At 47.2% G+C, this 25445-nt stretch overlaps 1 protein-coding gene across 1 annotated transcript; it reads left to right on the top strand.

Moving 5' to 3' along the window:
- The first annotated feature begins 838 nt into the window (after positions 1 to 838).
- LOC106723229 (C-type lectin domain family 5 member A-like) lies at positions 839 to 25246 on the top strand. The gene is made up of 8 exons (XM_014527236.2): positions 839 to 1224; positions 6269 to 6337; positions 9086 to 9142; positions 11204 to 11293; positions 13878 to 13934; positions 17733 to 17875; positions 18443 to 18552; positions 24201 to 25246. Exons 1-8 carry the CDS (start codon positions 1134 to 1136, stop codon positions 24322 to 24324), a joined length of 741 nt encoding a protein of 246 aa, XP_014382722.2. The 5' UTR covers positions 839 to 1133; the 3' UTR covers positions 24325 to 25246.
- The last annotated feature ends 199 nt before the right edge of the window (positions 25247 to 25445 follow it).

Here is a 25445-nt window from a genome sequence, read left to right as displayed (position 1 = left end):
ACCTGTGGGACTGAGCCGGGCCCCAGGAAACTGGTAGGAGAGTGAAGCTCTGTCAGAAGTGGTTTGGAATTTGGAGGTGCTCAGAAGAAGTACAACCCTATTCCTATCCCCTTATCCCCATGTAAGAAAAAATGAAGCGCACCTATCAATCCAGGGCATCAAAAAGAAAGGAGACAAAGGAGAAAAAAGCTCAGGATGAAAAGGGGAGGCAGACACTGGATCAGTTTGGATGAGTGGTGAAAATAAATAAGGAAGTTGGAAGTGGAACAGGTGATGCAGGTGGCACATCACTTGCAGGAGATGAAGAATATTCTGATCGTGAAAACATCACAAAGGAAGCAAGCAGTGATGTGGTAGGAGAATGTGAAAATGAGTCAGGTTTGGTGGTGCAAGCTGGAGCAGATATAGTATCAAATGAGAAAAATGAGACAATTGATCTGGTTTCCGGATCTGCACCTGAGCTTCACCAATTCTGGTCATCTTCAATATTATTTATAGTGGAAAGATCTTGCAAATGGTCTTTGTGGAAAAGGAGCCATTGATAGTGCCCTTGAAAAGGGTATACATTCAGAGAAGGAAAAGTGGCATAAAGTGTTACAAGGTCTGGTTGACGTTACCGTGTTTCTGACAGAGCGAAATTTGCCAATCCGAGGATCACATTCTACCCTAGAGCATGACAACTGCAGGTTCTTCCTTTCTACTCTACAGTTCATCAGGAAATACAATCAAGATCTGAACTGTGACCTGGAAACTGTTACAGAACATCCAACGGCTGGGGTGTATCCATTGAATAGGAGACCAAGTGGAAGTGGGGAGTCTAAATGAGAGATAACGCCATATTTTTTTTTCCAATGCATTCAAGAAAAAACAATGCCAGAAAAGAGGCTTGTGAACCAAAGCTGAGACTTTGTTTCTAACTACCCTGTTTTTGGTTATGTTCTATTACAAGATCAGTATCAAGCTAGATTTCCTCTTTCTGCTGCTATTCAACTGACAGAGCATAAAAAGGACACCACTTCCTCCCTGAGGACAGAAAATCACGATAGTTTTAGCTGAAAGTATTTTGAGTTATATCTGGCTAGGAGTCACATTCTGGCATAGCCAAGAGATTTAAGAAGGGAGAAAGAAGGAAGATGTCAGAAAATATCATGTATGCTGACCTGAACTTTCCTGCAGTAGCGGGGTTGGGTTCAAGGCTGCCAAAGGACAATGACACTCAGGCAGGTAAGTCAATGCTTGATGTACTGTGTACTGTACCTGGGTCACATTTTGGGATGCTACAAGTGTTGTGGAGAGACAAAACCACAGCTCGTGGGATAACGGGAAAGGGAAGGAAAGGGACCCTGGTGAAGGGAGGAAAAATGAGGCACCATGCAAACTTGCTCCCAAATACGTAATGTGGTTTTAATTCATGCGGCTAGTAATATCTGTTCAAGTCTGAAAGTGAAATAATCTTATTTCAGATTAAAGATGCATTATATTCAGTTAGCAGAAACAGATTTTGAAAAACTACAATGCATTACAGTAAGATCTTGTTAATTCTTCACTGGGCTTGGTAATGATGACTACTTATCCTTAGGAGCCTGATTGTCAGTAGTTAGCCATTTTTTAACTTTTTGTGATCTGTATTATGCATGCCATTTCAAGGCACAGCAGATTTTTCACATGTATAGTGATAAAAATACATATCACAAACATTCCAGATATAAATTGCAGTTATTCTGATTTTCTATATGAGAACTGAATAAATATAAAGGCATAATATATAATTTCTTATCATAAAAATGTAGTTGTTTACTACATAAGAATTACATGATTATGATCGGTGCAAATTTTGCTTTGCACCCTTACATAGACTCATCACCAAAACATAAAAATAATTCTGCAGTATGGAACAACTGATCATTAATGCTTTTTGTGCCATAAATTGGTGGGGGAGGGGTCGATTTATAAGGTGATCTGAAGGACAGGGTCGGCACTTTTTAAGATGACTAATAGTAAGAATCAAACTCCATGATACGTGTGTACATTTGGAAGTGTCTAATTAACAGATGATGAATTATCCAAAGGGTTTTGTGTACTAATCAGTATGATGCTGGTGGGTGTTTGAGGGATTTTGGAGATGTGCTTTGGGAAGGATGGGGAGAAGACACTTTAATTAGCACAGATCTGAGAAAGCTCGAGTCTGCTCTGATGTGCTGTAATTACAGCGTAGCAGAGCAGCCTCCCTGCATGTCTATAAGAGCCCTATGTACCCTGAGTAATAAGGCCATAATGACTAGTTATTCCAGTGACTAAAAAACACTGTATTCTGAAATAAATCATCCCCATACAAACCTTCACTGAACTGATAAACCATGGAGGGAATTCCAAACAATTCTATTCCTCACCAAGAATAGGTGAGGGTATAGCTCAGGGGTAGAGCATTTGACTGACCAGGTCACAAATTGCTTAGATGCAGGGGTCAAGGTAGATGTCATTTACTTGGATTTTAAGAAGGCCTTCAATATGGTATCTCATCCTATTTTCAGAAATAAACTGTGTGTCTGTGAAGTAGATGATCACACAATCAGGTGGGTGGCAAATCGACTTAGGGGTCACACCCAGAAAGTGGTGGTGGACGGGTCAGTATCAACCTGGAAAGATGTGGGCAGTGGGGTCCCCCAAGGCTTGGTCCTTGGACCTGTGCTGTTCATTGTCTTCATCAGTGACTTAAATGAAGGTATGGAGAGCACTCTGTCCAAATTCATGGATGATACCAAATTATGGGGTAAAGTTAACACACCAGAGGGTAGGGAATGAATCCAGGCAGATCTGAACAGGTTGGAAAAATGGGCAGAACAAAATAGAATGCAGTTAAACAAAGGCAAGTGCAAAGTGCTGCACCTAGGGAGAAGGGGTCACCAGCACACTTATAGGCTGGGGGAAGACCTTCTCAGCAGCACAGCAGCAGAAAGGGATCTCGGAGTCCTTGTTGGCACCAGAATGAACATGAGTCGTCAATGTGATGAAATGAGCAGTAAATGTAACCGCACTTTATCATGTAGGTGCATGATAAACAGGTCCAGGGAGGTGATACTCCCCCTCTATGCGGCATTAGTCAGGCCTCAGTTGGAGTACTGCATCCAGTTCTGGGTGCCACACTTCAAGAGGGATGTGGACAATCTCGACACGGTTCAGAGGAGGGTATGATTAGAGGCCTGCAGGCAAAGCCCTGTGAGGAGAGATTGAGGGACCTGGATCTCTTCAGCCTCCACAAGAGAAGGCTGAGAGGTGATCTTGTGGCCGCCTACAAATTCATCACGGTGGGGGCAGGAGGCAGCAAGGAATAGGAGATGCTGTGTTTAGCAGGGCACCCCTTAGAGTAACTAGGAACAATAGCCACAAACTGATGGAGAGCAGATTTATGTTAGACATCAGGAAGCACTTCCTTACGGTGAGGGTTGCCAGAATCTGGAATGGGCTTCCAAGGGAGGTGGTGCTCTCGCCTACCTTGGGGGTCTTTAAAAGGAGGATAGACATGCACCTTGCTGGGGTCATCTGACCACAGCACTCTCCTGCCCTGGGCAGAGCTCTTTCCTGCCCAGGGCAGGGGGTCGGACTTGATGATCTACTGAGGTCCCTTCCAACACAAACATCTATGAATCTATGAATGCTTTAGAGCATCGTTCTATGATGATCTATCTACCTGAGAGAGTAGTAGAGACTGCCAGCTTTGTTCTCTGCTGTTGTCTACCAAAATTGAAGTTTTTTTTAAAGAGAAAGTTAGAAAAAACATTTGTCCAGAAGGGTTTCCACATTCTGGTTTACATCACTTAGCAGAGGGTTGGGCTAGATTTGAACAATCTCCTGATGTCCTTTCTACCCCCTACTCTTCTTTGATTCTGTGATTCTACCTCAGTTAGTTTGACTATATTCCTAATCATTTAGGAACTGAACCCTACTTAGGTTTAAATGGAAACAGGAACATCTTCCCAGCTTTCTATGTCAACGTAACTACCTCATTTTAAAATCGTGCCTTAGACTGGCCCCAGTGAAGCTCTACTCAGACAAACTTCTTTTGTCTTCCTTTCATTTCCTACTTCTTTCTTTTCTTGACGGATAAGTTAGTTCAGTTTCCATCACACCCTCACTCTTCACCTTGCCTGACCCATGACTCTTCACAGCCCATTCTGAAGGGTGTTGTTCAGTTTAGTGTTAAATGACTCAGGAAACTGGGGTCTCCATTGCTGCACCAGATTATTCTAGAGCCTAATAGACAAACTAGTCTACATTGCTCTGCTTTTGCTTTTCATGTGCTAACAGCCCATCATTATGAAGTTTCCTCTTTGTGGTCCTGAAGCTAATCTATAAATAGCCCACTTCTCACCATTTTGTTTAAGAGGAGAGCAGAATGGGTGCAAAACCTGGATGCCCTTCTGGATTTGTTTGTGCTTTGCACAGGTCTGTAACTAACTATACTGGGTGCAGGGAGAGAAGAAGCAGACGCTACATTTCTTTGTACGTTCTGGACATGAGGAAAATCAGGCAACATGAAGAATTTCACAAAGCATCTAGATTTCTACTTTTTTTATTTGTTTTCATGACATTTTCCCCTTTCAATTAAACTATTTGTTTTTTCTCAAAGGGAATCTAGTAATCGAAATGCCAGAAAGCAATGTAGCCATTAGATAAATAGAAGACCTTCCTGAAGACTGCAGAGTGTAGCCAGTGGCTTGGAGATGCAGCAAAGTAGGTTTAAATTGGGTATCAGGACGTCTTGCTGGTAGGTCTTGCTGCTTCTCTCAGGGTCACACCAGTCCCCACACTTGGGGTCAGGAATTGATTTTATCCTAGAGCCAGATTGGTGTAGATTGTAGGGGAGGGGGGTCTTTTGTAGTTGTGGACGTGCCCTCTTAGATCTCTTACGTGGATTTTAATTCCCTGTCACAATGGAACACTAGCTGCTATTATTCCCCTGCTTTACTTACTTCATGTGAAGGTGTAATTCTTGTGGTTGTGTGTCAGAGCCAGCTGTGTAGGTTTACTAATACATTAGATGACGCTGTATGTAGGAGGGTTTGGGTCAGGAAAATCCTTCCTTGGGCAGGGGGTTGAACTAGATATGACCCCTTGAGGAACCTTCCTCTGCTTTTCTATTATTCAAAATATCTTTTTTTTTGTCTTTTTTAAAACATCTCCCCCCCCCTCTTATGTTAGTCAATATTCGCCCAGAACTGACCACTGCATTCTTAACTGGATGAAATTTGACCCTGTGCAGCAGGCCACCAGCAGGCCCATGTCTTAAACCCATGTAAGAAGGCAATGCCACCTGGTCATAACAGTAAAAACCTGTCACTCTGCCTTACAGCATGATTGCTTGAAATATGCAACCAAAACCTGTGCTCACCTTTTACATGCCTCCAGTGAGTAAAATAAAACAATACAAAACTCCTGCTGTCCAGTTCTCTGTTTCTCTCTCTCTCTCTCTCTCTCTCTCTCTCACACTCACACACACACACACACACACACACACACACACACACACCCTTTCCCTTATGTACAGTACTAGTCTCTATTCACTTCTCCCCTTACTTATAACCTCCAAACATCCTTTCAGGTTCATTCTCTTGCCTTTCTATTGCTGATGACAATCCCAAATCTAGTGTAATCTTCAGATTTAGGGACCAGTTATCTTTTGTAGGCAGGCACACATAGGTAGCAGCTTCTTAGAGAGCCAAAAGAAGAATGGTTATGTTTTGCACTGCCCCCGTGCAGGGGTTAAAGGTGATACAAGGGGCTGGAGAATTAGTTCCTTTTCAGACCAGCAGTGATGCTGGTTATACCAAGTGCCAGAAGTGGATGCATCATTACGAAGTTCAGGACTAGCCCTGCCTTCTGTAGCACTCCACGAGGCACCTCCCTCAAGCTTTCCCTTTACAAGAAGCAAATGCAGTATATTTAAGACTTCAGGGAGAATATTAGTAAGGTCTCTGTATGAAGCAATGTATGCACGTGCACAATTGCATATATCTCCTCTGTTGATGTCTGCACTGAACAGAAGCTGAAATGGATGCCTTTCTGCTTGTAGCCAGTACTTCAGAGACATAGTGCTGCAAACATGGAAAACAGCAACCTAACTGGGATGCTGCTGAGTGCAATTCAAAGATGTTGCAGTTATTGGTTACCCTTTGATTATGGTCCCTTAGTGAGTTTTTATTCCATTCCAGTTTCTTCTTCTCGCTCATTCGCATCTGTATGTTTGTTTGCTTTTCTTTCCTGTTTTGAGGTCCTGTATATGCAGAAGTGAAATTGAAACCCCTGGACACAAGCAGCTTAAATACCTGTGCAGCACCTGGTGAGTCTTCTGAAGCAGTAGTGCTCAAACTTTTGGCCCTGTGGACCAGATGAGTGTGGTGAGTCCAGTCTATGGTCAGTGTACTATGGGTCTCTGGCACCCAGGGGCCAATGCTTGCATTTTCACCCCCACCCCCGGCCTTTGCGCCGGGAACTCCTTCCTTCCTGCCCTGGCCCTGTTTGGTTACCTGTTTCGGTTAAGAAGAAAATGAAAGTCCCAGCACACTGAATGCAGGAATTTCTGGTTAGAACAAATAAGTAAACACCCAACCCATGGGGTGGGCGGCCAGTTTAAACAACAAACGCATCTGCGACCCATGCAATAAGAACTCTGAAGGGCCTGGCCGGCGCTCCCCACCAGGCCGGCGCTCCCCCTATGGCTCCCTTTCCACCACATCAGTACTCTACTGTCTGTGGGTTGTATCAAGTTCCATTTGCCAAGATCAGATCCTGGGGCCTGCCCCCACCCTGTGCTGCCCACATGTGCTGGGACTGATCCCTAGAGGGCAGATTAGCATTGCCCCTGCCTAGCCATGCACATGGGGTTTGGGTGCCTGATTCAGCATGCAGGACCTGGATGTCTCCATTGATACAGAAATTTGTCAGTGTAGAAGTTGTGCTACCATTCTCCCACCACCAAATTTCCAGATGAGTGGGGAGACCTATGGACTAGATGACATAGGGCTGTGGGACAGATCTGTCGTGTGGGATGGGGGTTGAGCACCCTAGTTATAAAGTGGATGGTGTTTAAGCAAGAAGTAGTGGGTATCAGGTCTTATGTTCCCAGCGCACAGCTAGTGAAGCAAGACAGTGTGGGTGCATACCTATTTCATCCACAAGTGCGGGGCAGGCAGGAAGGTTGCAGCTCAGACACTATTGAACTACATTAATTGTAACTGGTCTTGTCTGAGGAAGTCCCAAAGTGATTAGAAAAATACTGTTGTATCTGTACTGTACACAGGACCTCAGGCACTTAATGAAATGCATGCCATGGATGAATGTAAGATTTTTACTTGTGCTGAGGTGCATCATATTTTCATAGTTGTTTCATAGTTGGTAGGGCCGGAAGGGACCTGAGCAGATCATCAAGTCCAACCCCCTGCCATGGGCAGGAAAGAATTCTGGGATCAAACAACCCCGGCAAGGTGTCTATCTAGCCTCCTCTTAAAGACCCCCAGGGTAGAAGTGAGCACCACTTCTCTTGGAAGTTGGTTCCAGATCCTAGCTGCCCTGACTGTGAAGTAGTGCTTCCTGATGTCTAGCCTGAACCTATTCTCAGTCAACTTGTGGCCATTATTCCTAGTTATTCCTGGTAGTGCTCAGAGGAACAGGGATTCTCCCCTTCCCTGCTGGTCCACCCTGGTAAGTTTATAGGCGGCCACCAGATCCCCTCTCAGCCTTCTCTTGTGAAGGCTGAACAGGTTCAGGTCCCATAACGTCTCCTCGTAGGGCCTGCCCTCTTGCCCCCTGACCATGCGAGTGGCCCTCCTTTGGACCCTCTCAATGCTGTCCACATCCCTCTTGAAGTGTGGCGCCCAGAACTGGACACAGTAATCCAACTGCGGCCTGACCAATGTCTCATAGAAAGGGAGAATCACCTCCTTCGACTTGCTTGTGGTGCATCTGTGGATGCATGACAAGGTGTGGTTAGCCTTAGTGACTGTGTCCTCACATTGGCAGCCCATGTTCATCTTGGAATCAGTAATGACTCCAGGATCTTTTTCTGCCTCTGTGCTGATGAGAAGGGAGTTCCCTAGCCTATAGGTATGCTATAGGTATCATCATATAAAAGACAACACCAATTTTTTCTCAAGTTAAAGAGAAAGTAAAATCTTTCCTAATATGCTAGCAAAGCAAAAACAAATGTAACTTTATAGGAGTGCATACTAATTTGCTAGTTCATATGTACAGTTTTAAAAAAACACAACTAGTCACACTAGTTAAAATACTTTGTATTATTAGTCCCATAATCATTATAATTAAATATATCTCTCTTATTCATATTCCTCACAGTGCAGCCAACGCTTCACTTTTGGTTATTCCACACCTCAATTAATGTTCATCTGAGCTAATATTACCACATCTTAGTTTAGTTTTCAGATACATGTGAAAAACAGTCTACCGGGCTGTGAAATAGAAGACAGAGATTGCCAGGCATAGCTAACAGACAGCACACTTTCAGAAGAAATGTAGTTTGATTAGTGGTACATTAAGAAGTAGAGAGAGTGATTAACACCTGTGCAGTGAAGATAGATTTGCAGGAATCAGGTAGATTACAGTGATCCATAAGTCAATCACTTCCAAAGCAGCCAGGTGTAACCACAGCAGAAGTGTGTTTTAGTTAATAAACCCAATACATTGTACTTGGAATGCGTTGATGGAGCTGGTCTGTTGACTTTCTGAATAAAAGGGGATATTTTTCCAAGCTGTCTTTCAGGGCAAAATCACCTACAAACTAAGCTTCCTTTGGGCACTAAACTTTGCAAAGATATTTTTATTTCTGGGAGATTTCCTCCAACTTCCTAATTCTGATTAAAGTAAAAAAAAAATAGAGGTAACAGCCTTTCGGTGCATCAGCCTTTCTGGAATAAGTTGAAGAGAGAAGCTGAGAATGATAATGAGGAAGAAGAAAATTAGCTTGGTCATCCAAGGTGTGTCAAAACAGGCCACAGTGTGGGTTAGAGGCAAGAGGAAGAGTTAGAATGTCTTTATATAGAGCCATAGCAAATAATGACAATTTCTTCCCCAGGTCTCATGAGCCAAGAAGTAAATACATCTACCAAAGAACCAAGTCAGCATAAGCCAGGTAAATAAATATGCCAGTAGAGGGTTGAAGTTGGAAGAGATGGAGAAGCCTCCTTGACACTTTAGTGTCATGGCTGCCTAGTTCACATAGTCCCTGAACATCCAGGTGGCCTCCCTCCAAATCTCCCATGGCTCTCTGCTACTTGGTCAGCTCTGTGCTGATTTAACAGGCTCCCTGTAATGTTGGGATTACATTGAAATAAACCTAGGAAGAAACCCCAAAATGGGACAGTCACAGACAGGATGGGGGAAGGAGAAAAGAGAAAGAGAGCACATCTCCACTGTGAGATTGACAGTGACTGGGCACTCTAATAGTAACAGGCCTCATTTGGTATGGCAAGGTTGGTCTTGGTCCTGCATTTCCAAACCCTCCTGACTAACTTCTGAGCAGTAGTGTGGGGTCCAGCCAGTGGTGCAAAGGTTACAGCTGTCCTCACAAGGAGAGAGCCCCATTGGGACTGGAAGATATTCAGGTCTCAGATGAGTCCACAGGGTGCAGGTCTACACCTGCACCCTTAAGGGTAAGGTAATTAACCTCCAGGTCCCTAAGGAGGGTCTACACATGTCCACTCTTAATGCACCTTAATTATATCAATTTAGGGTGATCTGAGAGTAAATTTGATACCTGCACAAAGCAGCTATACAATTTACACTGGAGTAGTTAAGGCACCTTAAGCCACGTGTAGACTTGACATGGCGCCTTAACGCTCTGTCCACTCCTCCAGGCTCAGTCAAACCCAGGAGGCTGGGTGCTGCTGGAGCTGCCATCAGGAAGAAGGATAGCTGAAGAAAGAGTATGTCTCTGCCTCAGCACGGGGTTGCTGGCCGGGCAATGCTGAGCCTGGAGGAGCTGACGCTGCTTGCTTCCTTGCTGGACACTCCTGGGAGAGAGGCAGCCTGGGCATGCTGAGCACAGTGTGGGGTGGAGGAGTCCTGCCCAGTGCTAGAGCAGCACTGGAGAAAGCCCCGCTGGGCTGGAGCTCCACTGCGCTGGAGCCACGCTGGCTGGAAAAAGCAATGCAGCGCCAGGCACTGGGGTAGATTCAGCCCCAGCCTTCCTGCTCTCTGCAGGGGAACTGCAGCACCAGCTTCTAAGGCTAAGGGCACCCGAATTGAAGGGGGGGAGGGCAGTAAGACATTGCCGGGCCAGGCAGACAGTAGCGGTAGCAACACCCCCGCTTCCCCCTGCTCTCCTCTGCTGCAGAGGGACTTAGAGCCCAGCCCGGCCGTGTGGGGAGCAGCTTTGGGTGATGACGAGGGCAGCCTGCAAAGGCATTCACCCAGCAAGCTGCGTTAAGGCACCTTAAGGCATCCGCATGTAGGCTTACTCCGCATTAATGCAGTTGTAGCCATGCCCAGTGTATCACAGAGGGTGCATCTACACTAAATGTTTATGACACAGCTGACTAATTAACTGCACAGTAAATATCTGCCCATCTACGCATCTACTCCTAGTAGGGTGCATAAAACTAACTCCACAGCAGGATAGTTTTGTAAAATACTCCCCACATGGCCTGCTGTGTCTTTTTTTGTTTTGTGCCCAGCAGTGCATGTGTAGACTCTGCCCCTGCTGGCTGGGTCACATTGTGGGGAGTTAGTTGGTAGGTAACCCCTGTGCTGAGGCACACTGCCCCAGCCACCCACACAGGAACACATGGAGGCCGGTTGGAGTACCACTGGGCTGGCAGGATGGGTCTCCTACCAGCCAGGACTGCTCTGACTGGGTTCAATGTGCCGTGCATGAATAAACTCTGAAGCTATATGCTCAGGAGTGTTTTGTTCCTGGATGCACCATTTGAACAAACACTGAGGAGCAAAAAAACTCCAGAGCAATTAGCCCCTGTGTTTATTCCTGCACTGTAATTGCATGTCTAGACATGCCCAGAGAGAGGAAACAGGAAGCAGTTCAGTGCTGTGGGGCTTAGTGTAGCTTAACAAGATTTCATTCAGCTGCTGAGCTCAGAGAGTGGAAGGGAAAGGAATATAATATGGGCATAGATTGAGAAGGGGAAGGGTTTCTTTCCCAGTTGTTCCTTCCTCAGATTTGTCCTCCTCTCTGCAGGTGGGAGGCATTGCTCCAGGGTCTGTGCCCTTGCAGTGGGAGCTGTGACAATCCTCCTCCTGGTTACAGGTGTGACGCTGATAGTTGTATGTAAGTATTGCTGAAAACGCCACAAATGCTTTGATTTGTCATGTCCTTGTGGCTGGCATATGCCATTTACGATTCCTTGTCCCCAGGTGGGATCTAATTCATGATACCCACAGCCCAGAGCAGCAGCTAGCTGATTTAATGATAAGTCCATCACTGTAAGACTCCATTACACAGCCCCTGGGTCTCATGCCTACCAACACACAGAGATAAATATCATAACTGATGTGAGACTTACAGGCTAAAAAAGTCATCAGGACAGCAAGCCCCCTCTGCAGCTGCCACAGGTAAGCCAAGGACATGTCAGTCTACTTCAAAAACAGGCCAGACAGCCTGTCTAATTGTGGTTTGGGGGAGACCCTGGTAGTATATCAGCCCCTGCTGGGGAGATGGATTTATCAGGCTCAAATGTCTCACTCGGGTTGCTGCAGGCAGGAGCAGACTGTAGCAGCGACACCCAGACAAATGGTAACACACTTGGGGGTACAGATTGACCACAAGGCCAGGGCCAGACCTTTGTCTGCTCATCACTGTCTACCTGGCCAGGTGTTTAGGTATGCTCTGTACCCAGCTTGCTGAGGTGCATTAAAAAGCTAGCTACTCATTTTGGTGAGTCTTGGAAATGAGCTATTTGGAAAACTTGGCCCATTTTGTATCAATATATTAATCAGGGGCTAGGGATGAGGGAGGCAAAGGTGAGCAGACCACATACCACCGGGATTTTCCCTGAAAGCAAATGCCCTCCGTGAACAGAACAGAACCTTCGGAAACATGAGCAGCCATTCGACATGGAGATTAAAGGCAGAATATTTTTGACTTTACAAAGCCATGTGTCTTGTCACTTATACACGAATAGCGATTTTACTTCCTCTGCATTATGAACCAGTAGGGTGTACTCAAAGACTGAGCATATGCAGTAAATTACCATATTTACTCAAATATAAGATGAGGTCCCCCACAATCTTCATGGGAGGAAAAGTCCCTCGTCTCACATTCACATACAATGTGGAGGGGGCAGCAAGCCTCTGTTCTGGTTCCGACTCTAGTCCTGAGCCTGAGTTAGGGCCGACTCAGACTCACAGAAGCCTCTTGCCACTCCCCTCCAAGCCTTCCCTCCCACTCCTGGCAGGCACAGCTGGGCTCTGTCTCAGGCTGGAGTCACTCCTGGCACAGAGCACATGGAAACTTCTTCTCCTGCCCGACCAATCAGCAGAGTGGACACTGCTGATACATAACCTGGCAGAGGCTAAGCTTCCACATGGTTTGCTCCTGGATGGAGCAGCCTGACCACCATCTGACAGTAAGAGAGGGGCGGCAGGGGGGCAGAAGAATCAGAAACTGAAGGGAGCATGAGGAGAAGGCCATGGGATGGGGGAAGTCGTGGGGTGGTAGATGCAGAGACTGGGGACAGCTGGGGGAGATGCGTGGTTGTGGGGCAATGGGGGTAGGGGGCGGTGCAGGTGGCAGGGGGAAAGGAAGGCTACAGGGGAAAGAAGTGGGGGGGGCAGAGGGCAGGTTGGCCATCTGGTCACCCCCCAACACTTTTCCATGCTGTGGCAAGGTGTGGTGGGGATTCAAGACCATCCTCCAAATCTTAGATTCTATATCTGCAAAATTATAATGAATGTATAAATTTTCCATGTGTAGAACCTAGCTACAGTTATCTCATATTTAAGAAATACAGTATCAGTTGCCTGAGCATGTATGAATGCCCATTGTAGATACATACTTGTGTGTAAGAATAAGCACATAGCCTAAGAATACGTACATAGCCCGCCATAAACCCATGACTAAGAGGTGTAGAGAGCCCTCACATGTTTTTGCCTCAATAGCTGAGTAATTAGGGCATGCATCCATATGGACATGGACAAAGGCTCTAGGATCCCTTCACCTAGAGGAGGTTTGAACCTGCATCTTTCTCTGACTTCCCAACGCAGTACTCTAAATACCATACTACAGGTCAGGCATGATTGAGATGCTTGTCCAGTGCTCCTTGTTGTAGCTGGCCACTTGGACAACCAAGACTGTGAGATATGTGGAGGCAAGGGGAAATGAGCACCCAACAAGCTGTGCGCCAAAGTAAGGCAGATGGCAATCTGGGAGAAAGCACAACTTGTGTTCTAGCCTAGAGATTTGTTCCCATTTGGGAAAAGAAATTCCCATTTCACTGGTCTTATTCCAGGTTATCCAATGAGTAGTAAAAGCAGGGAGTAGTGCCTCAGTTTCAAGCAGCGCAGAGTGGGGCAGGGACTAGCCATTACATAACTTATGGTATGGTTGCTGGAGAACTGTGCTAAGAAATCAAAAAAATGCAGGTTCAAGTCACCTCAGCAGGGGCCTGGAGAACCTGGGGTTGCTGCTTCCAGGACAAGTGTGCCAGTTATGGCTGAAACATGGGAGAGCTGGCATTCTCCCGTGTATCAAGTTTCTGGGACTTCAAATCAGGTGCGTGCCTACATAGCCACAACTAGAACCAGCTGGTGTGTTTCCAAAGCATAAATCTGGGGCCAAAGTTAGCCAGGTAGATGGCCATGTCAATGTGCAAAAGGAAATAGAATTTTACCCTATGTGTGCTTGTTATTTCCAGATCTCTCAATGGCACATGACCCGTCAGAGCTACAAACAGTTTCCAAAACCACCAAAGGTAAAACAGATAAGTCTGCATTATTGCAAATTCAGTTTTCATGCTCAGGTGAAAACAGGTAATCAGCAGTGTGGACACTGCTGCATGGCCAAGCAAGGGCAGAGCTTCCCCATGCTGTGTTCTGGGTTGGAGTAGCCCAAGTAGCATCTGACAGTAAGGGGTGAGGGGAGGCAAAAATTGCATGGCGCACGAGGAGAATGAGAAGAAGCTTGGGGAGTTGGGCGAGGAGTAGAGCCTGTGGGGAGCTCGGGGTTGGAGGGTGCAGGTGGCAGTGAGGAAGGAAGTCTGTAGGGGGAAGAAGTGGGGAGGGGCAGAAGGCAAGGGGCCACCTGACTACCCTCCAACCACTGCTTTCTCTGCTGTAGAAGTGGGGAGGGCAGGATTCAAGACAACTTTCCAAAGCTTAGTGCATCTATACAAGTGCTGGACATCTGCTTCGACATGGGCTAATTAGTTTGCATCAGAGCGGACTCTGTTGACTGAGTCTGCCGGAGAGTGCTCATTCGCACACTCCAGCAGCCTCTATGTCACATGTATTCAACATCCCTGAGCTTAAAGATAGTGGCGGGAACACTTTAACTAAAGCTCATTGAACAACCTTTAGTTAAAGTGCCCCCACCCCACCCTTTTGAAGCATGGGGTGTGAATACACATGATACTGTAGCCCAGGGCCATGGCGGGGAGTTATTTTGGCTGGAGGGCTGCTTAATGAGTTTTGGTGAGCTGCTGAGGGCTGCAAGGGTAGCCTGCCCCTTGACACCCTTGACAGCCCTGCAACCCTGACAAGTGCCACGCCCCATGGCCGCAATCTTGGGCCCAGAAGTCCCATCCCCTAAACCCTGACTTTTGCCACCAGAAATCCCTCCCCTTCCCCTGGCAGTACTCTGCTTGGTAAGGGGGTTCATCATCTTGGACCTTGAAAAAAACAAATTATATATTAAAAATAAAAAATCCACAATACATATTTTAATTTTATTTTTAAAATCTTTTGTCCTGATTTGTGCATGTTTGTGTTGTGTATATACAAGTGATTGCATAATAGTTGAAAATGAAGTCTTATTTTTGCATACTGTGGGTGGTGTGGAGGGTTGTGGGGGGGCTTGTGTGGCTGTGTGTGTATGTGGGATGTGGGGGTATGTGTAAATGTGGGTGAGTGGATATGGGGGATTGTGGGCAGTGTGTTTGTGGGGATGTGTGTGTGTGGGTATGGGGTTTGTGGGGTGTCTGGAGGAGAAGGTGGCTGGGTATGTGTGTGGGGGAGTGGGGGTGGGGTGTGCATGGGGTGGTGTGGGTGCTTGTAGCAGTGAGTGGGGTTCCCTCTAGAGGCACGCAGATATGTGTGTGCAGGGGGTGGAGAGTGTGGGTGGGTGCGGCATTTGTGGGGTGTGTGACTGTGTGTGGGAGAGTGGAGTTTGTCAGGGAGGGTTTGTAGGCATGGTGAGGTGTGCATGGGAGCTCCCCTAGACATGCCCCCTGAGCTGGTTAGCACAGCCCCCGTCCCACAACATCGTGGAGCCTGTGCACCCTGTGGTGCCTCCCTACCACTGCCAGCAGCGGGCAGCCCAGCCCTGCCCTACACCTTCTCCAAACTTACTGTGGTGGGAACAGATCAACAGGAACCCGTGGCATAGCTCCAACCCAGCACACCCCGTACCTGCTGCAGACTCACCTGCTCATGCTGAACAGCAGCTGCAGCAGTGCTGGTCAGGCAGAAACTGTGGTTCAGCATGGAGGAAAAGCAGCCTCTCCCCCTCAGCACTGCCCGGCACTCCCAGCTACAGCCACATGGAGCCCGTGCTGCAGCTCCATCACTACCACCACCCCAGAAGCAGTGCAGAGATAGCAGTGCACAGGAGCCGCAGGAAAGCCTGGGGCGGGCTCTGGCTGGCTGCAGCAGAGAGTGCTGGGCAGTGGTGATGGGGAGGGCTTACAGAAGCTGGGCTTGCTGCTTCCAGGACAAGTGTGCCAGTTATGGCTAAAACATGGGAGGGCTGTCATCCTCTTATGTATCAGTTTTCTGGAACATAAAATCGTGTGTGTCTGTGCATAGCTACAAATGTATGCACCGCGTGTCCATCCAGAGCATAAAGTCTTGGCCAAGAATGGCCAGGTACATGCTTAGAAAACTGCCATTTATATGTGCAAAGAGAAATCAAATTCCACCCTATATATTTTTGTTATTTTCAAGCCTCCCAACTTCACAAGGGACATCTGAAGTAAAAACAGTCTCCAAAACCTCCAAAGGTAAAACAAATAAGCCCATGTCACTGAAAATTCAGTTTCCGTGCTCATATAAGAGTCTGCTTAGTTTAAGGAAAAAATGGCTAGTACAAGATCTCTGATCCCCGGTTCTGCTGGCGCAGCCTGGAGGTCCCCAGTGCCTGATGAACAAACTCTGCAGTTCTGTCTTCTCTAGGGCTTCTGCTGGGACCAGAAATGGGAGCCTGGTCTGCTCACCTGACTTGCGAGTACCAGAGTCAGTGACTGAAAGACATTTGTATCTGTGAATGTGAAGAAAACCTTCCCATTTATCTTTTGTAAACTGAGACAGCATCGTTAAACTTGCAGATATCATTACAATAACCCCTACATTCAGGGGCACATCACTTCTCAATACACGACCCATGAACTGGATGTTTTTGTGATTCTTAATTTCTTTTCATTTGGGCAATTTCAGAAAAGGTCCTTTGCCATTTTCAAATATCTGAATGGGGCAAGAAAAAGGGATTTTTTCCTGCTATGGCTTTTTCCAGATATGCATTTGTTCTCAAAACAGCTGCTTACTGAAAGAGTGGACATGGTGTCTCATTGGCCAAGCCCCAGAGCGTTGGCTCCATGGAACAGACTAATACTATGACACAGCCCTGATGGTTTGAACTGGAGCTATACAGTAACCAATGATACTGTGTCCCATGGCCCTTGAGCCACTGTCCCATATTTCCTCCATCTCAGGTTCTCACCCAGTGCCTAGCAATGGCAGGAAATGTTTCTTTTGGTGCACTGCAGCTCTCAGTGGCCTCTGTATGGCCATATCATGCCCCTGGTGCTCACTGCATCTGCACACTTAGAAAGACTCCAGCTGCCAAACCTTCCTCCCCGACCTCCCAAGCAGTTGCCTGGGGACTATGCAGAGAAGCAGCTGGCTCTAAGGGCCGCTTCAGTCCAGCCACAACTGTTATGCTGGTCTTTGGTTCCTCCACAGAACATCCTCTGCTGGTGTTAGCCACCCTGGCCCCTGAGGATCCCTGCTGCTCCACTGAGGGTGGAAACAGACATTGTCTGAAATTTTTATGGCAGCACAGATGCTGAGCAAATAGACATCAGTACCCTTTGTTGCACCACACAACCGGAAATCAGTGGTGAAACAATAGGCAGTAATAGACTCTCCCACTTTATTGTGGCAGATGTGTATTACCTTGTGGTGCATTACCTGCTCAGCCAGCCCTGCAGATCTGGCTTGGCAGGGAAATCTCTGCTTTCCCTCCCTGCCTAGACCCACACCATTGGTCTGCCACAGTGGAGAAAACTGGGGAATGCAGGGAGATCACATTTCCCCTTGTCCTGCACCATCAAGGGACAAGAGGCAGTGCATGTTTCACCCAGTGACGTGGATCAGCTGTGCATGGACATATTGCAGCACAGCTGATCTGCTCCATTCTGCAAGGTCTGTTTCTTGCCTGCGAGTCCAGACAGATGTCAGCTGTGTCTTCCACTCTTATCTGAGAGATCTGCAAAGGGCACTGTCCTCACTGCTGTGTGATACAAGTGATTTTTCTGTACTTGTGTCCCCTCCTGCAGGCTGCCCCTTCGGCTGGACAGAAAACAGAAAGAGTTGCTACTTCTTTTCTGGAGATAGGGACAAAAAGAGCTGGAATGCCAGCATGGAGGAATGTAACAAGAATGGCTCCAAACTTGTAATTATCAACAGCAAAGATGAACTGGTAAGATGGCCACCCCATCCCTAATGCCTGTTGAGATAAATGGTAATGATCCCTGTTTTTTGCACTGGCATCTTCCAGTGCCCTCAGATGTCTAACTCACAGCCAGACATGCTCATTCAGCTCTGGGTGGAGATCTGGGTGAGGGGGACACTACCACACCACAGTAAGAGCACTGTTTGGGAGGGCCTCTGCTAAAGCAAGAAAATGGCTCTCATCCCAAAAGAGAAAGGTCCATGTAGGGATTCAGAGGATCTTTGCTGGACTAACAAACCTGGGATAATTACATGGGTATAACTAATAACACTTTCATGTCTCAACAACCCCTAAGCCAGAGGCCCTGGGGACAGATCTTCTGGAAATGGGGATAGGACCAGTGAGAGGCTCTGCCAGTGCTCTTTGAGCCACAAACCTTTACAGACCCCTTTAGCTCCAGCCTGACCCCGCTCCCATATTGGCCCTTACTCCCTGATTGGTGGTGTGGTACCCTCCGCCCCAAAACGGGGAGGGACTGTCTCTGGGGAAGGGAGAATTTTCTGGCCATGACATCTGTTTTCATTTCCCTTCTAGGACTTTCTCAAAGGAATGTCAGAGGGTGGCTACTATTTCCTTGGCCTGACATACTCCAACACCAAAGGGAAATGGAATTGGATAGATGACACAGAGCTCAATACAGACATGTAGGTGCATTTCTGCTTATCCTTGTAGACAGCTGCAGGGAACGTCAAGGAGCCTGTATGTGAAGACTGCAGAGCCAGCCACAGCTGTACAGACCCCAGGCTGGGATTCCCCTGCTAGTGCTGGCTTAAGAGTATCTTGCCTATCTTCAGGCCAGGAGAGGGGTCCATGTGGGGCATAACTCTGAGACTGTTCTTGGGGAGTGGTGGGAGTCTGTGGCAGACAGGTGGTGGCAGTGAGCAATTCAGTTATGAGGCACACAGGTAGCTGGGTTTGTGATGCCCAAGAGGACTGCATGGTGACCTGCCTTCTGGGTAGGTAGTGGACCTTGCAGGATGTATAGGTAGGCTGTTAGGGCTGGGAATAAGCTGATGATTGTAGTCCATGTGGGTACCAATGATGTGGGTAAGGGAAGCAGAGAGGTCTTGGAAGCTAAATTTATGCTGCTGGGTTGGAAGTTGAAGCCCATGTTCCCTATGGAAGCATTCTCAGAAATGCCCCCAGTGCCCCGTGCAGGGCCATGTAGACAGGCAGAGCTCCAGCGCATCAATGCGTAGCTGAGACAGTGGTGTAAAGAGGAAGGGTTTAGGTCTATTAGGAACTGGGGGACCTTTTGAAACAGGAGGATCGTGTACAGAAGGGATGGTTTCCACCTGAGCCACAATGGTACTACACTGCTAGTATGTAACGTTTAAAAAGTGGTAGGGCATGCTTTAAAGGAAAAGCAGGGGGTGAGGGGGAAGTTGACAGGTGCAGAACAGCACACAGTTCGGACTGAAACACCCTATAGGGATAAGAAACAGTGTGAAGACAACACAAGAAAACAGCTCTAATGAGTAAAAAGTTACACGGAAGTACCTAGGGTTACCATACATCGGACTTTTCCTAGACGTGTCCTCTTTTTTGGTCCTCCCATCTCCATCCAGTCATTAAAAAAAAAAATCAACAAATGTCCAGGATTTTGGTCACTTCAACATCGAAGTTTTTCCCAACACTTCCCCATCTGCCCTAGCAAGGAACTGCTTGGGGCTGGAGGGAGCAGGGGGAGAGAGAGAGAGAGAGTGTGTGTGTGTGTGTGTGTGTGAGAGAGAGAGAGCAGAGGTTGGTGCTGCCAATGCTAGGGGAAGGTGTCTGGATGCTGGGTCTGCAGCAGGGTGGGGGAGGTGTCTGACCCTCCTGCGGGGGACAGTTAGAGAAAGCAGTTGTGGGGGGGCACTTCAGGGCCATCAGGGAGCTTCATTGGCCAGCTGGCAGCACCAGAGCCAGTGCCCTTCCTCACAGGGGCATGGCAGCTTGGAGATGCTGCAGGGCTAGGAGGAGCAGGGGGCTGCAGGTCAGGAGTGAAGGGCACTGTCAGGCTGGGGGTGCTGTGGCTTGGGAGTAAGGGGTGCCAGGAGTGTGGGGGACTGTGCATTGGGAGCACAGGGCACAGGCAGTGCCAGGGGGCTGCGGATTGGGTGTGACAGGCATCAGTGGAGACAGGGGGGCTGCAGGTTGGGAGCAAGGGGCACCAGCATGGTCTGGTGGGCAGGGGAATGTGGATTGGTGGGGGTGGGGCTATGGCTTGGGACTGAGAGGCAGGGGCAGGGCATGGGCATATCACTGCTCCACCCCCAATCATATTTTGCTCCCCGCTTCTCCAACAGGTGTTGTCTTTTTGAAACTAGAAATATGGTAACCCTAGAAGTAACTAACCAGAGAACAAGAAAAACTACACATGCAAGTCTAGGATGAAAGATGGGGGAAGTTGAATGCTTAGCAGTAAATAATAATATTAACATATTAGGTATCTCTGAAACATTGTAGAATGAGGAAAATCAATTGGATGCTGTAACAGCAGGATACAGATTATACAGGAACGAGAGAGTAGGTTGTACTGGTGGGGCACACTACATCAGAGACTGCATTGAATCAAATAGTGGAGGTTTTTCAATTGATAACTGAGGTACTGTAGAACCTTTGTGGACAGAAATCCTGGGTTTCAATAGAAAAAAGTACATCTAGGGATATACTATCCCCCTCCGCCCCCCAAACCAGGCTGACAGCAGAGAGCTAGAAATGCTAAGGGAGTTGAGAGAGGCTGTGACAGCAGACAATGCAGTAAAAATGGGGGACTTTATTGGGGAGCAGTTAGTCCTGGAACCTACAGAAGGAAATGTCTTTAAGGACATTAGAAGCTGAAGACTTGCCAGGGAGCCTTAGAGCTCAGCTTCTCAGCTGAGCCTTTGGATGCTCAGGATGTAAAAGGGGCACTAGAGAATGACAAGACAGTTGCTGAAAAGCTAGGGCATTCGTTGCATCTGTTTCCACTGTGTATCATGTTAGGAAAATTCCATCAACAGGTCCACTTTTCTCTAGGGACAAATCAGTGGAGTTGATCCACGCTGAGGTTTCAAGAAATGAGGTGCAAGAGAAAATTGATAAACTAACCAGTAGTAAATCACCAAGACCTGATAGCATTCGCCCTAGGGTCTTGAAGGAGCTCAGGTCGGAAATTGCCGAACTCCTAACTGTAGTATGCAACTTATCTCTAAAACAGACTCGGTACCAGAGGATTAAAGGATTGCCAATGTGACTCCCTTATTTAAGAAAGGCTCTAGAGGGAGTTCAGGGAACTGCAGGCCAGTGAACCTAACTTCTGTTCCTGGAAATAGGTAGAAACAATAATAAAATATAATTGTTCAGCACATGGATAAACATGACTTTCTGGGGAGGAATCAACATGGCTTTGTCAAAGGGAAATCACGCCTCCCCAACTTGCTAGAATTTTTTGAGGGTGTCAATAAGCAGGTGAGGTGAGGTGATCTAGTTGACATAGTATAGTTGGACTTCCAAAAAGTCTTTGACCAGGTCCCCCATCAGAAGCTCTAAACTAAGTTCAGTAGTTCAGGGATAACAGGGAATATCCACTAGAAGTTGGCTTCAAGATGAAAAACAAAGAGTGAGTATAAATTGCCAGTTTATAGGGTGGAAGGAAGGAAGCAGCAGGATCCCACAGGGATCTGTACTGGGACCAGTGCTGTTTAATATATTCATAAATGATCTGGAAAAGGGAGTGAGTAGCAAGGTGCCCAAATCTGCAGATGGCACAAAATGGTAAAGTGGTAAAGACCAAGGACTTACCACAAAGTGGTAAAGACCAAGGCTGACTGTGGATCTACAGAAGGATCTGACACTATTGAGCAAATGGGCAACCAAATGGCAGATGCAATGCAATGTAGATGGATATGAAGTGATGCACCTGGGCAAAAATAACCCAAACTATATGTACAATATAATGGGCTCTCCATTAGCTGTTACCACACAAGAAAGAGATCTGAGAGTCATGGTGGACAATTCACTAAATCATCAGCTCAGTGCTCAGCACCTATCAAAAAGGCAAACAAAAAGTTAGGGATTTTTCAGAAGACAATTGTAAATTGAACAGGAAGTATCATCATGGCCCGTAACAGAGAACCCTAGCCCTGTTACCAGGAAGCAGGGTGGCCTTATAACAGGGAATCCTGGCCATCCCTTTAAATGCAGGACTTTCCAGGCGCAGTTGTCCAGTCGAGCAGGGGCTAAGGGTCGAGCCCTGCCAGCTGGTCAGGTGACCGGAAGGCAAAGGCCAAAGCCATAAAAAGGTCAGGAGGAGAAGGCCGGGGGGCAGCAGAGAAGGGGAGTATGGAGAAGCTGTGGCAGCCTCCTCAGGAAGAATGTGACAAGCTGGGAGACAGAAGCACAATCGCATGTAAGCAGGCAGTATGCCTCCCCTACCTCTGTTTTCTTTATATGGCCACAGCGGCCTATTGTTTACATGTAATATTAAGTCCAGTGGTTGGAGAATGAGGCTGTAGGGGAGGAGAAGACCTCATTAGTGCCAAAGAGCACTGTGATAGAGGGCTGCACTAGGGGTGCGGTACTAGGACCACAAGCCCAGAGTCGCTTGAAGGGAAGCTAGGTGCCTTGGAGCTGGGTCCTAGTGGGTGGGCTTAGGTGAACAGCTCTAACTACAGAGAGAGGGGCAAAGCTGGAGGGGTCCAAATCCCTAACAGCTTGGCACCACAGGGGCGCAGTGTAGAAAGGCCAGTAGGCCTGGTGTCGTGGAAAGTATGAAATGGAGGGCTGTGAGCCCGAGCAGGTTAGAGAGCTGGAGTCTTGGAGTCAAGCCCTACCTAGTGGGTTTTGGCTGACAGGCCTAGCTAGAAAGAGAGGAAATAAGCCCACAGCGGCTGAGACCCCAACATAAGGAGAAAATTATGAAACATCTGAGTGGCGTGGGGCACGTCGAGGGAAAATCGAAGTGTGCATCTTGCCTTTAAGGCAACAGCTCATTATGCTATAGGTGGTGAGCCTTAGGGCCCATCTGAGAGCCTTTGGGTCAGCTTCCCTCTGTAAGAACCAAGTGGCATCAAGTCATGGCAGACGAGCAAAAGGGGGAAGCTGGTCCCCAGCGGAGGAGGAAAATATAGCAGGACTTCAAGGGTGCCCCACTCATCGACCTTTAAAAATGTCACCGGAGATGGCACCCTGTTACATGCCCCTTTATAAATCCATGCTATTTCTATACCGTGAAGACTATGCCCAGTTCTGGCCCCCACAATTGAAAAAGGTTATTGAAGAAGTAGGGAAGGCCCAGAGAAAGACAACAAGGATGATTAGTGGTAGGGAGGGGCTTCCATATGAGGAGAGACTAAAGAGGTTAGGCGTATTCAGTTTAGAAAAGAGACACTTGAGGAGGAACATGATGAGGGTTTACAAAATACTGAAGGGTGAAAAAGACAGCAAATGGGGATTTATTATTTACTCTCCCTCACAACATAAGAACTAGGGGTCATATAATGAAATGGCTAGTAGTAAGTTTGAAACGAAAAGAAGGAAGTACTTTTTCACACAGCATGTAATTAAAATGTGGAGTACATTTGCACCAGATATTGTGGAAACTGTCAGTTTAGCTAGATTCAAAAAGGGACTGGACAAATTATTTGAGGAAAGAGACATCAGTATCGGTTGAGCACGGGAGTTAGAGATACAGCCCCGGAGTCAAAACTTCCTAGACCTTAAAGTCTGGAGGCTGCAAGTCAAAGAAAAACAGTGGGAAAAACCTCTGATCATACCCAGTTCACTCCTCCTTTCAGCATCTACTCTCTGTCACGGTATGACATAGGATCTTGGCAAGAAGGACCTATGGTCTGACTCAGTAAATGCCAGTTCTTATGTCCTTATGTTCCTATGTCTGCTGGCAGTGACATTTGGCATCGGTCATCTTCAGTTTGGACAGGCCTGGAAATGGGGAGAAGACCCAGAATTTTCTGTAGATTGATTGAGGCAGAGGCATGTGTGCCTGGAGTGCGTATCAGAACAGAGCTTGGTGCTGAGAAGTGGTTGTTCAATGTGATCCTATCCCCTCATACAGAAAGGGCATCAGGCCAGGAATAGCTCTTGGAAGGGAAAGCCAGGGACTGTCAGGTGGGTTGGGACAATGGGAAAGAGACCAATGAATGCTTCTGTGGAGCAGCTGGCCAGGACAAAAAAACACAGTTGCACAGTGCCTGGGCCTATATCTCCCTGCAAGTGAACATCCATCACTTTGCATTGGACTTTAATACTGTAACACAGGAAAGAAATGGGACTAAAGAGAGGCTCTGTTTCTTTTCCTCTGCCTGTTCAGATTCAACATAGCGCAGAAGTACTCTGACTATTGCTGTGCTGTTGTGGGACACAACAAGGTAGCGAGTGCTAATTGCAATGGATCCTCATCAAGCAACTATATGTGTGAGAAACCTATGGAATAATCCAGATGTTCCAGGAAGGGGAATATCCCCAGACAAAGGGAAAACTCACAAGGACTTCCCCCAGACACATTCACTAATATACACGCAAACACACACATGCATAGGTGCCAGCTCCATCTCCTCCTCACATATTAGGATCAGAAACATGTATAAACAGACTTTTCCACATTCACACATGTCATCCAAAACAGCCCCTCCATGCACAGCCTCACACAAGTGTATACACACAGACCTGTGGTCTCATCTGTGTGCAAGCGCTATCATGCTTGCAAGTGTTTGAGCGTATTCTACAGAGGAGATGGCACAGCCACATGTGAGAGGGCTGTCCACTTGTGCAGCCTATAGCCATGTTTTGCCTTAACCTAGAAGAAAGTATTCTTTGTGGTGTGTGGAAACATGAGTGTATATGCCTTTCTGCCCCATTGCCATGTTGGAATTACTGTGACCTCTCTCTCGTCCTCCCCACTCAACTGTCACTCCACGATAGTAAAATGGTACTCAGGAGAATGGATGATTCTCTGAGCAGAGGTCATGCTGGCAGGGTCACCGGTCTTCTGCAGGGCTGCACCTCCCCTACACCATGCCCCTTTTCTCTCAGGCTGTTGGTTCTAAGTGTGAGATGCCCAGTACAGTCTCCTCTCAAGCTCAGCTGAGTTCTTTGCTCCACATCTTCTCAACATCTGTTTCCTCTGGTCAAATCCCTCCTTGGCTTAACTAATCAGGTTACACTTTGCCCACCTTCTCTTCTCTCTCTTTCTCTCTTCGTTATCATCTCTATATCTTTCTTTGTGGAACTCAATGTTTCTGTAATTATTCCTGGATCAACTTATTGAATGCTTTCTTGTCTCTTCTAGTAGGGCTGTGCGAAGCTTAGGGTGGTGATTTGATTCAGAGGAGATTCAGCCGGATTCGGTGGCCGAATCTCCAAATCTGACTCAAATCAAGGGAGCAATTTAAAGGTCTGAATCGATTCAAGGCTCTTCAAATCTTGGGAAAAGATTCAGAGAGCTTTGATGATTCGGGCAGTCCTTGGTGTCTGCAGCCAGCTCTAAGCTAGTAAGTACTAGGGGAAGGGGAGGGCGGGCTGGGGGAGGGGTGAGGGGACCGGTCAATCACATGAA

This window comes from Alligator sinensis, unplaced genomic scaffold (genome assembly GCF_000455745.1).
Source record: "Alligator sinensis unplaced genomic scaffold, ASM45574v1 scaffold162_1, whole genome shotgun sequence".
Classification (NCBI taxonomy): domain Eukaryota; kingdom Metazoa; phylum Chordata; order Crocodylia; family Alligatoridae; genus Alligator; species Alligator sinensis.
This window is presented reverse-complemented; position numbering and strand designations above follow the sequence as displayed.

Excerpts from the sequence above, each read along its gene's own strand:
- LOC106723229 (XM_014527236.2), top strand. The coding sequence starts at position 1,134 with ATGTCAGAAAATATCATGTATGCTGACCTGAACTTTCCTGCAGTAGCG. Across the intron at positions 9,143-11,203 it reads ACCAAGTCAGCATAAGCCAG|GTGGGAGGCATTGCTCCAGG; the intron begins GTAAATAAATAT and ends TCCTCTCTGCAG. Across the intron at positions 13,935-17,732 it reads AGTTTCCAAAACCACCAAAG|GCTGCCCCTTCGGCTGGACA; the intron begins GTAAAACAGATA and ends CCCCTCCTGCAG.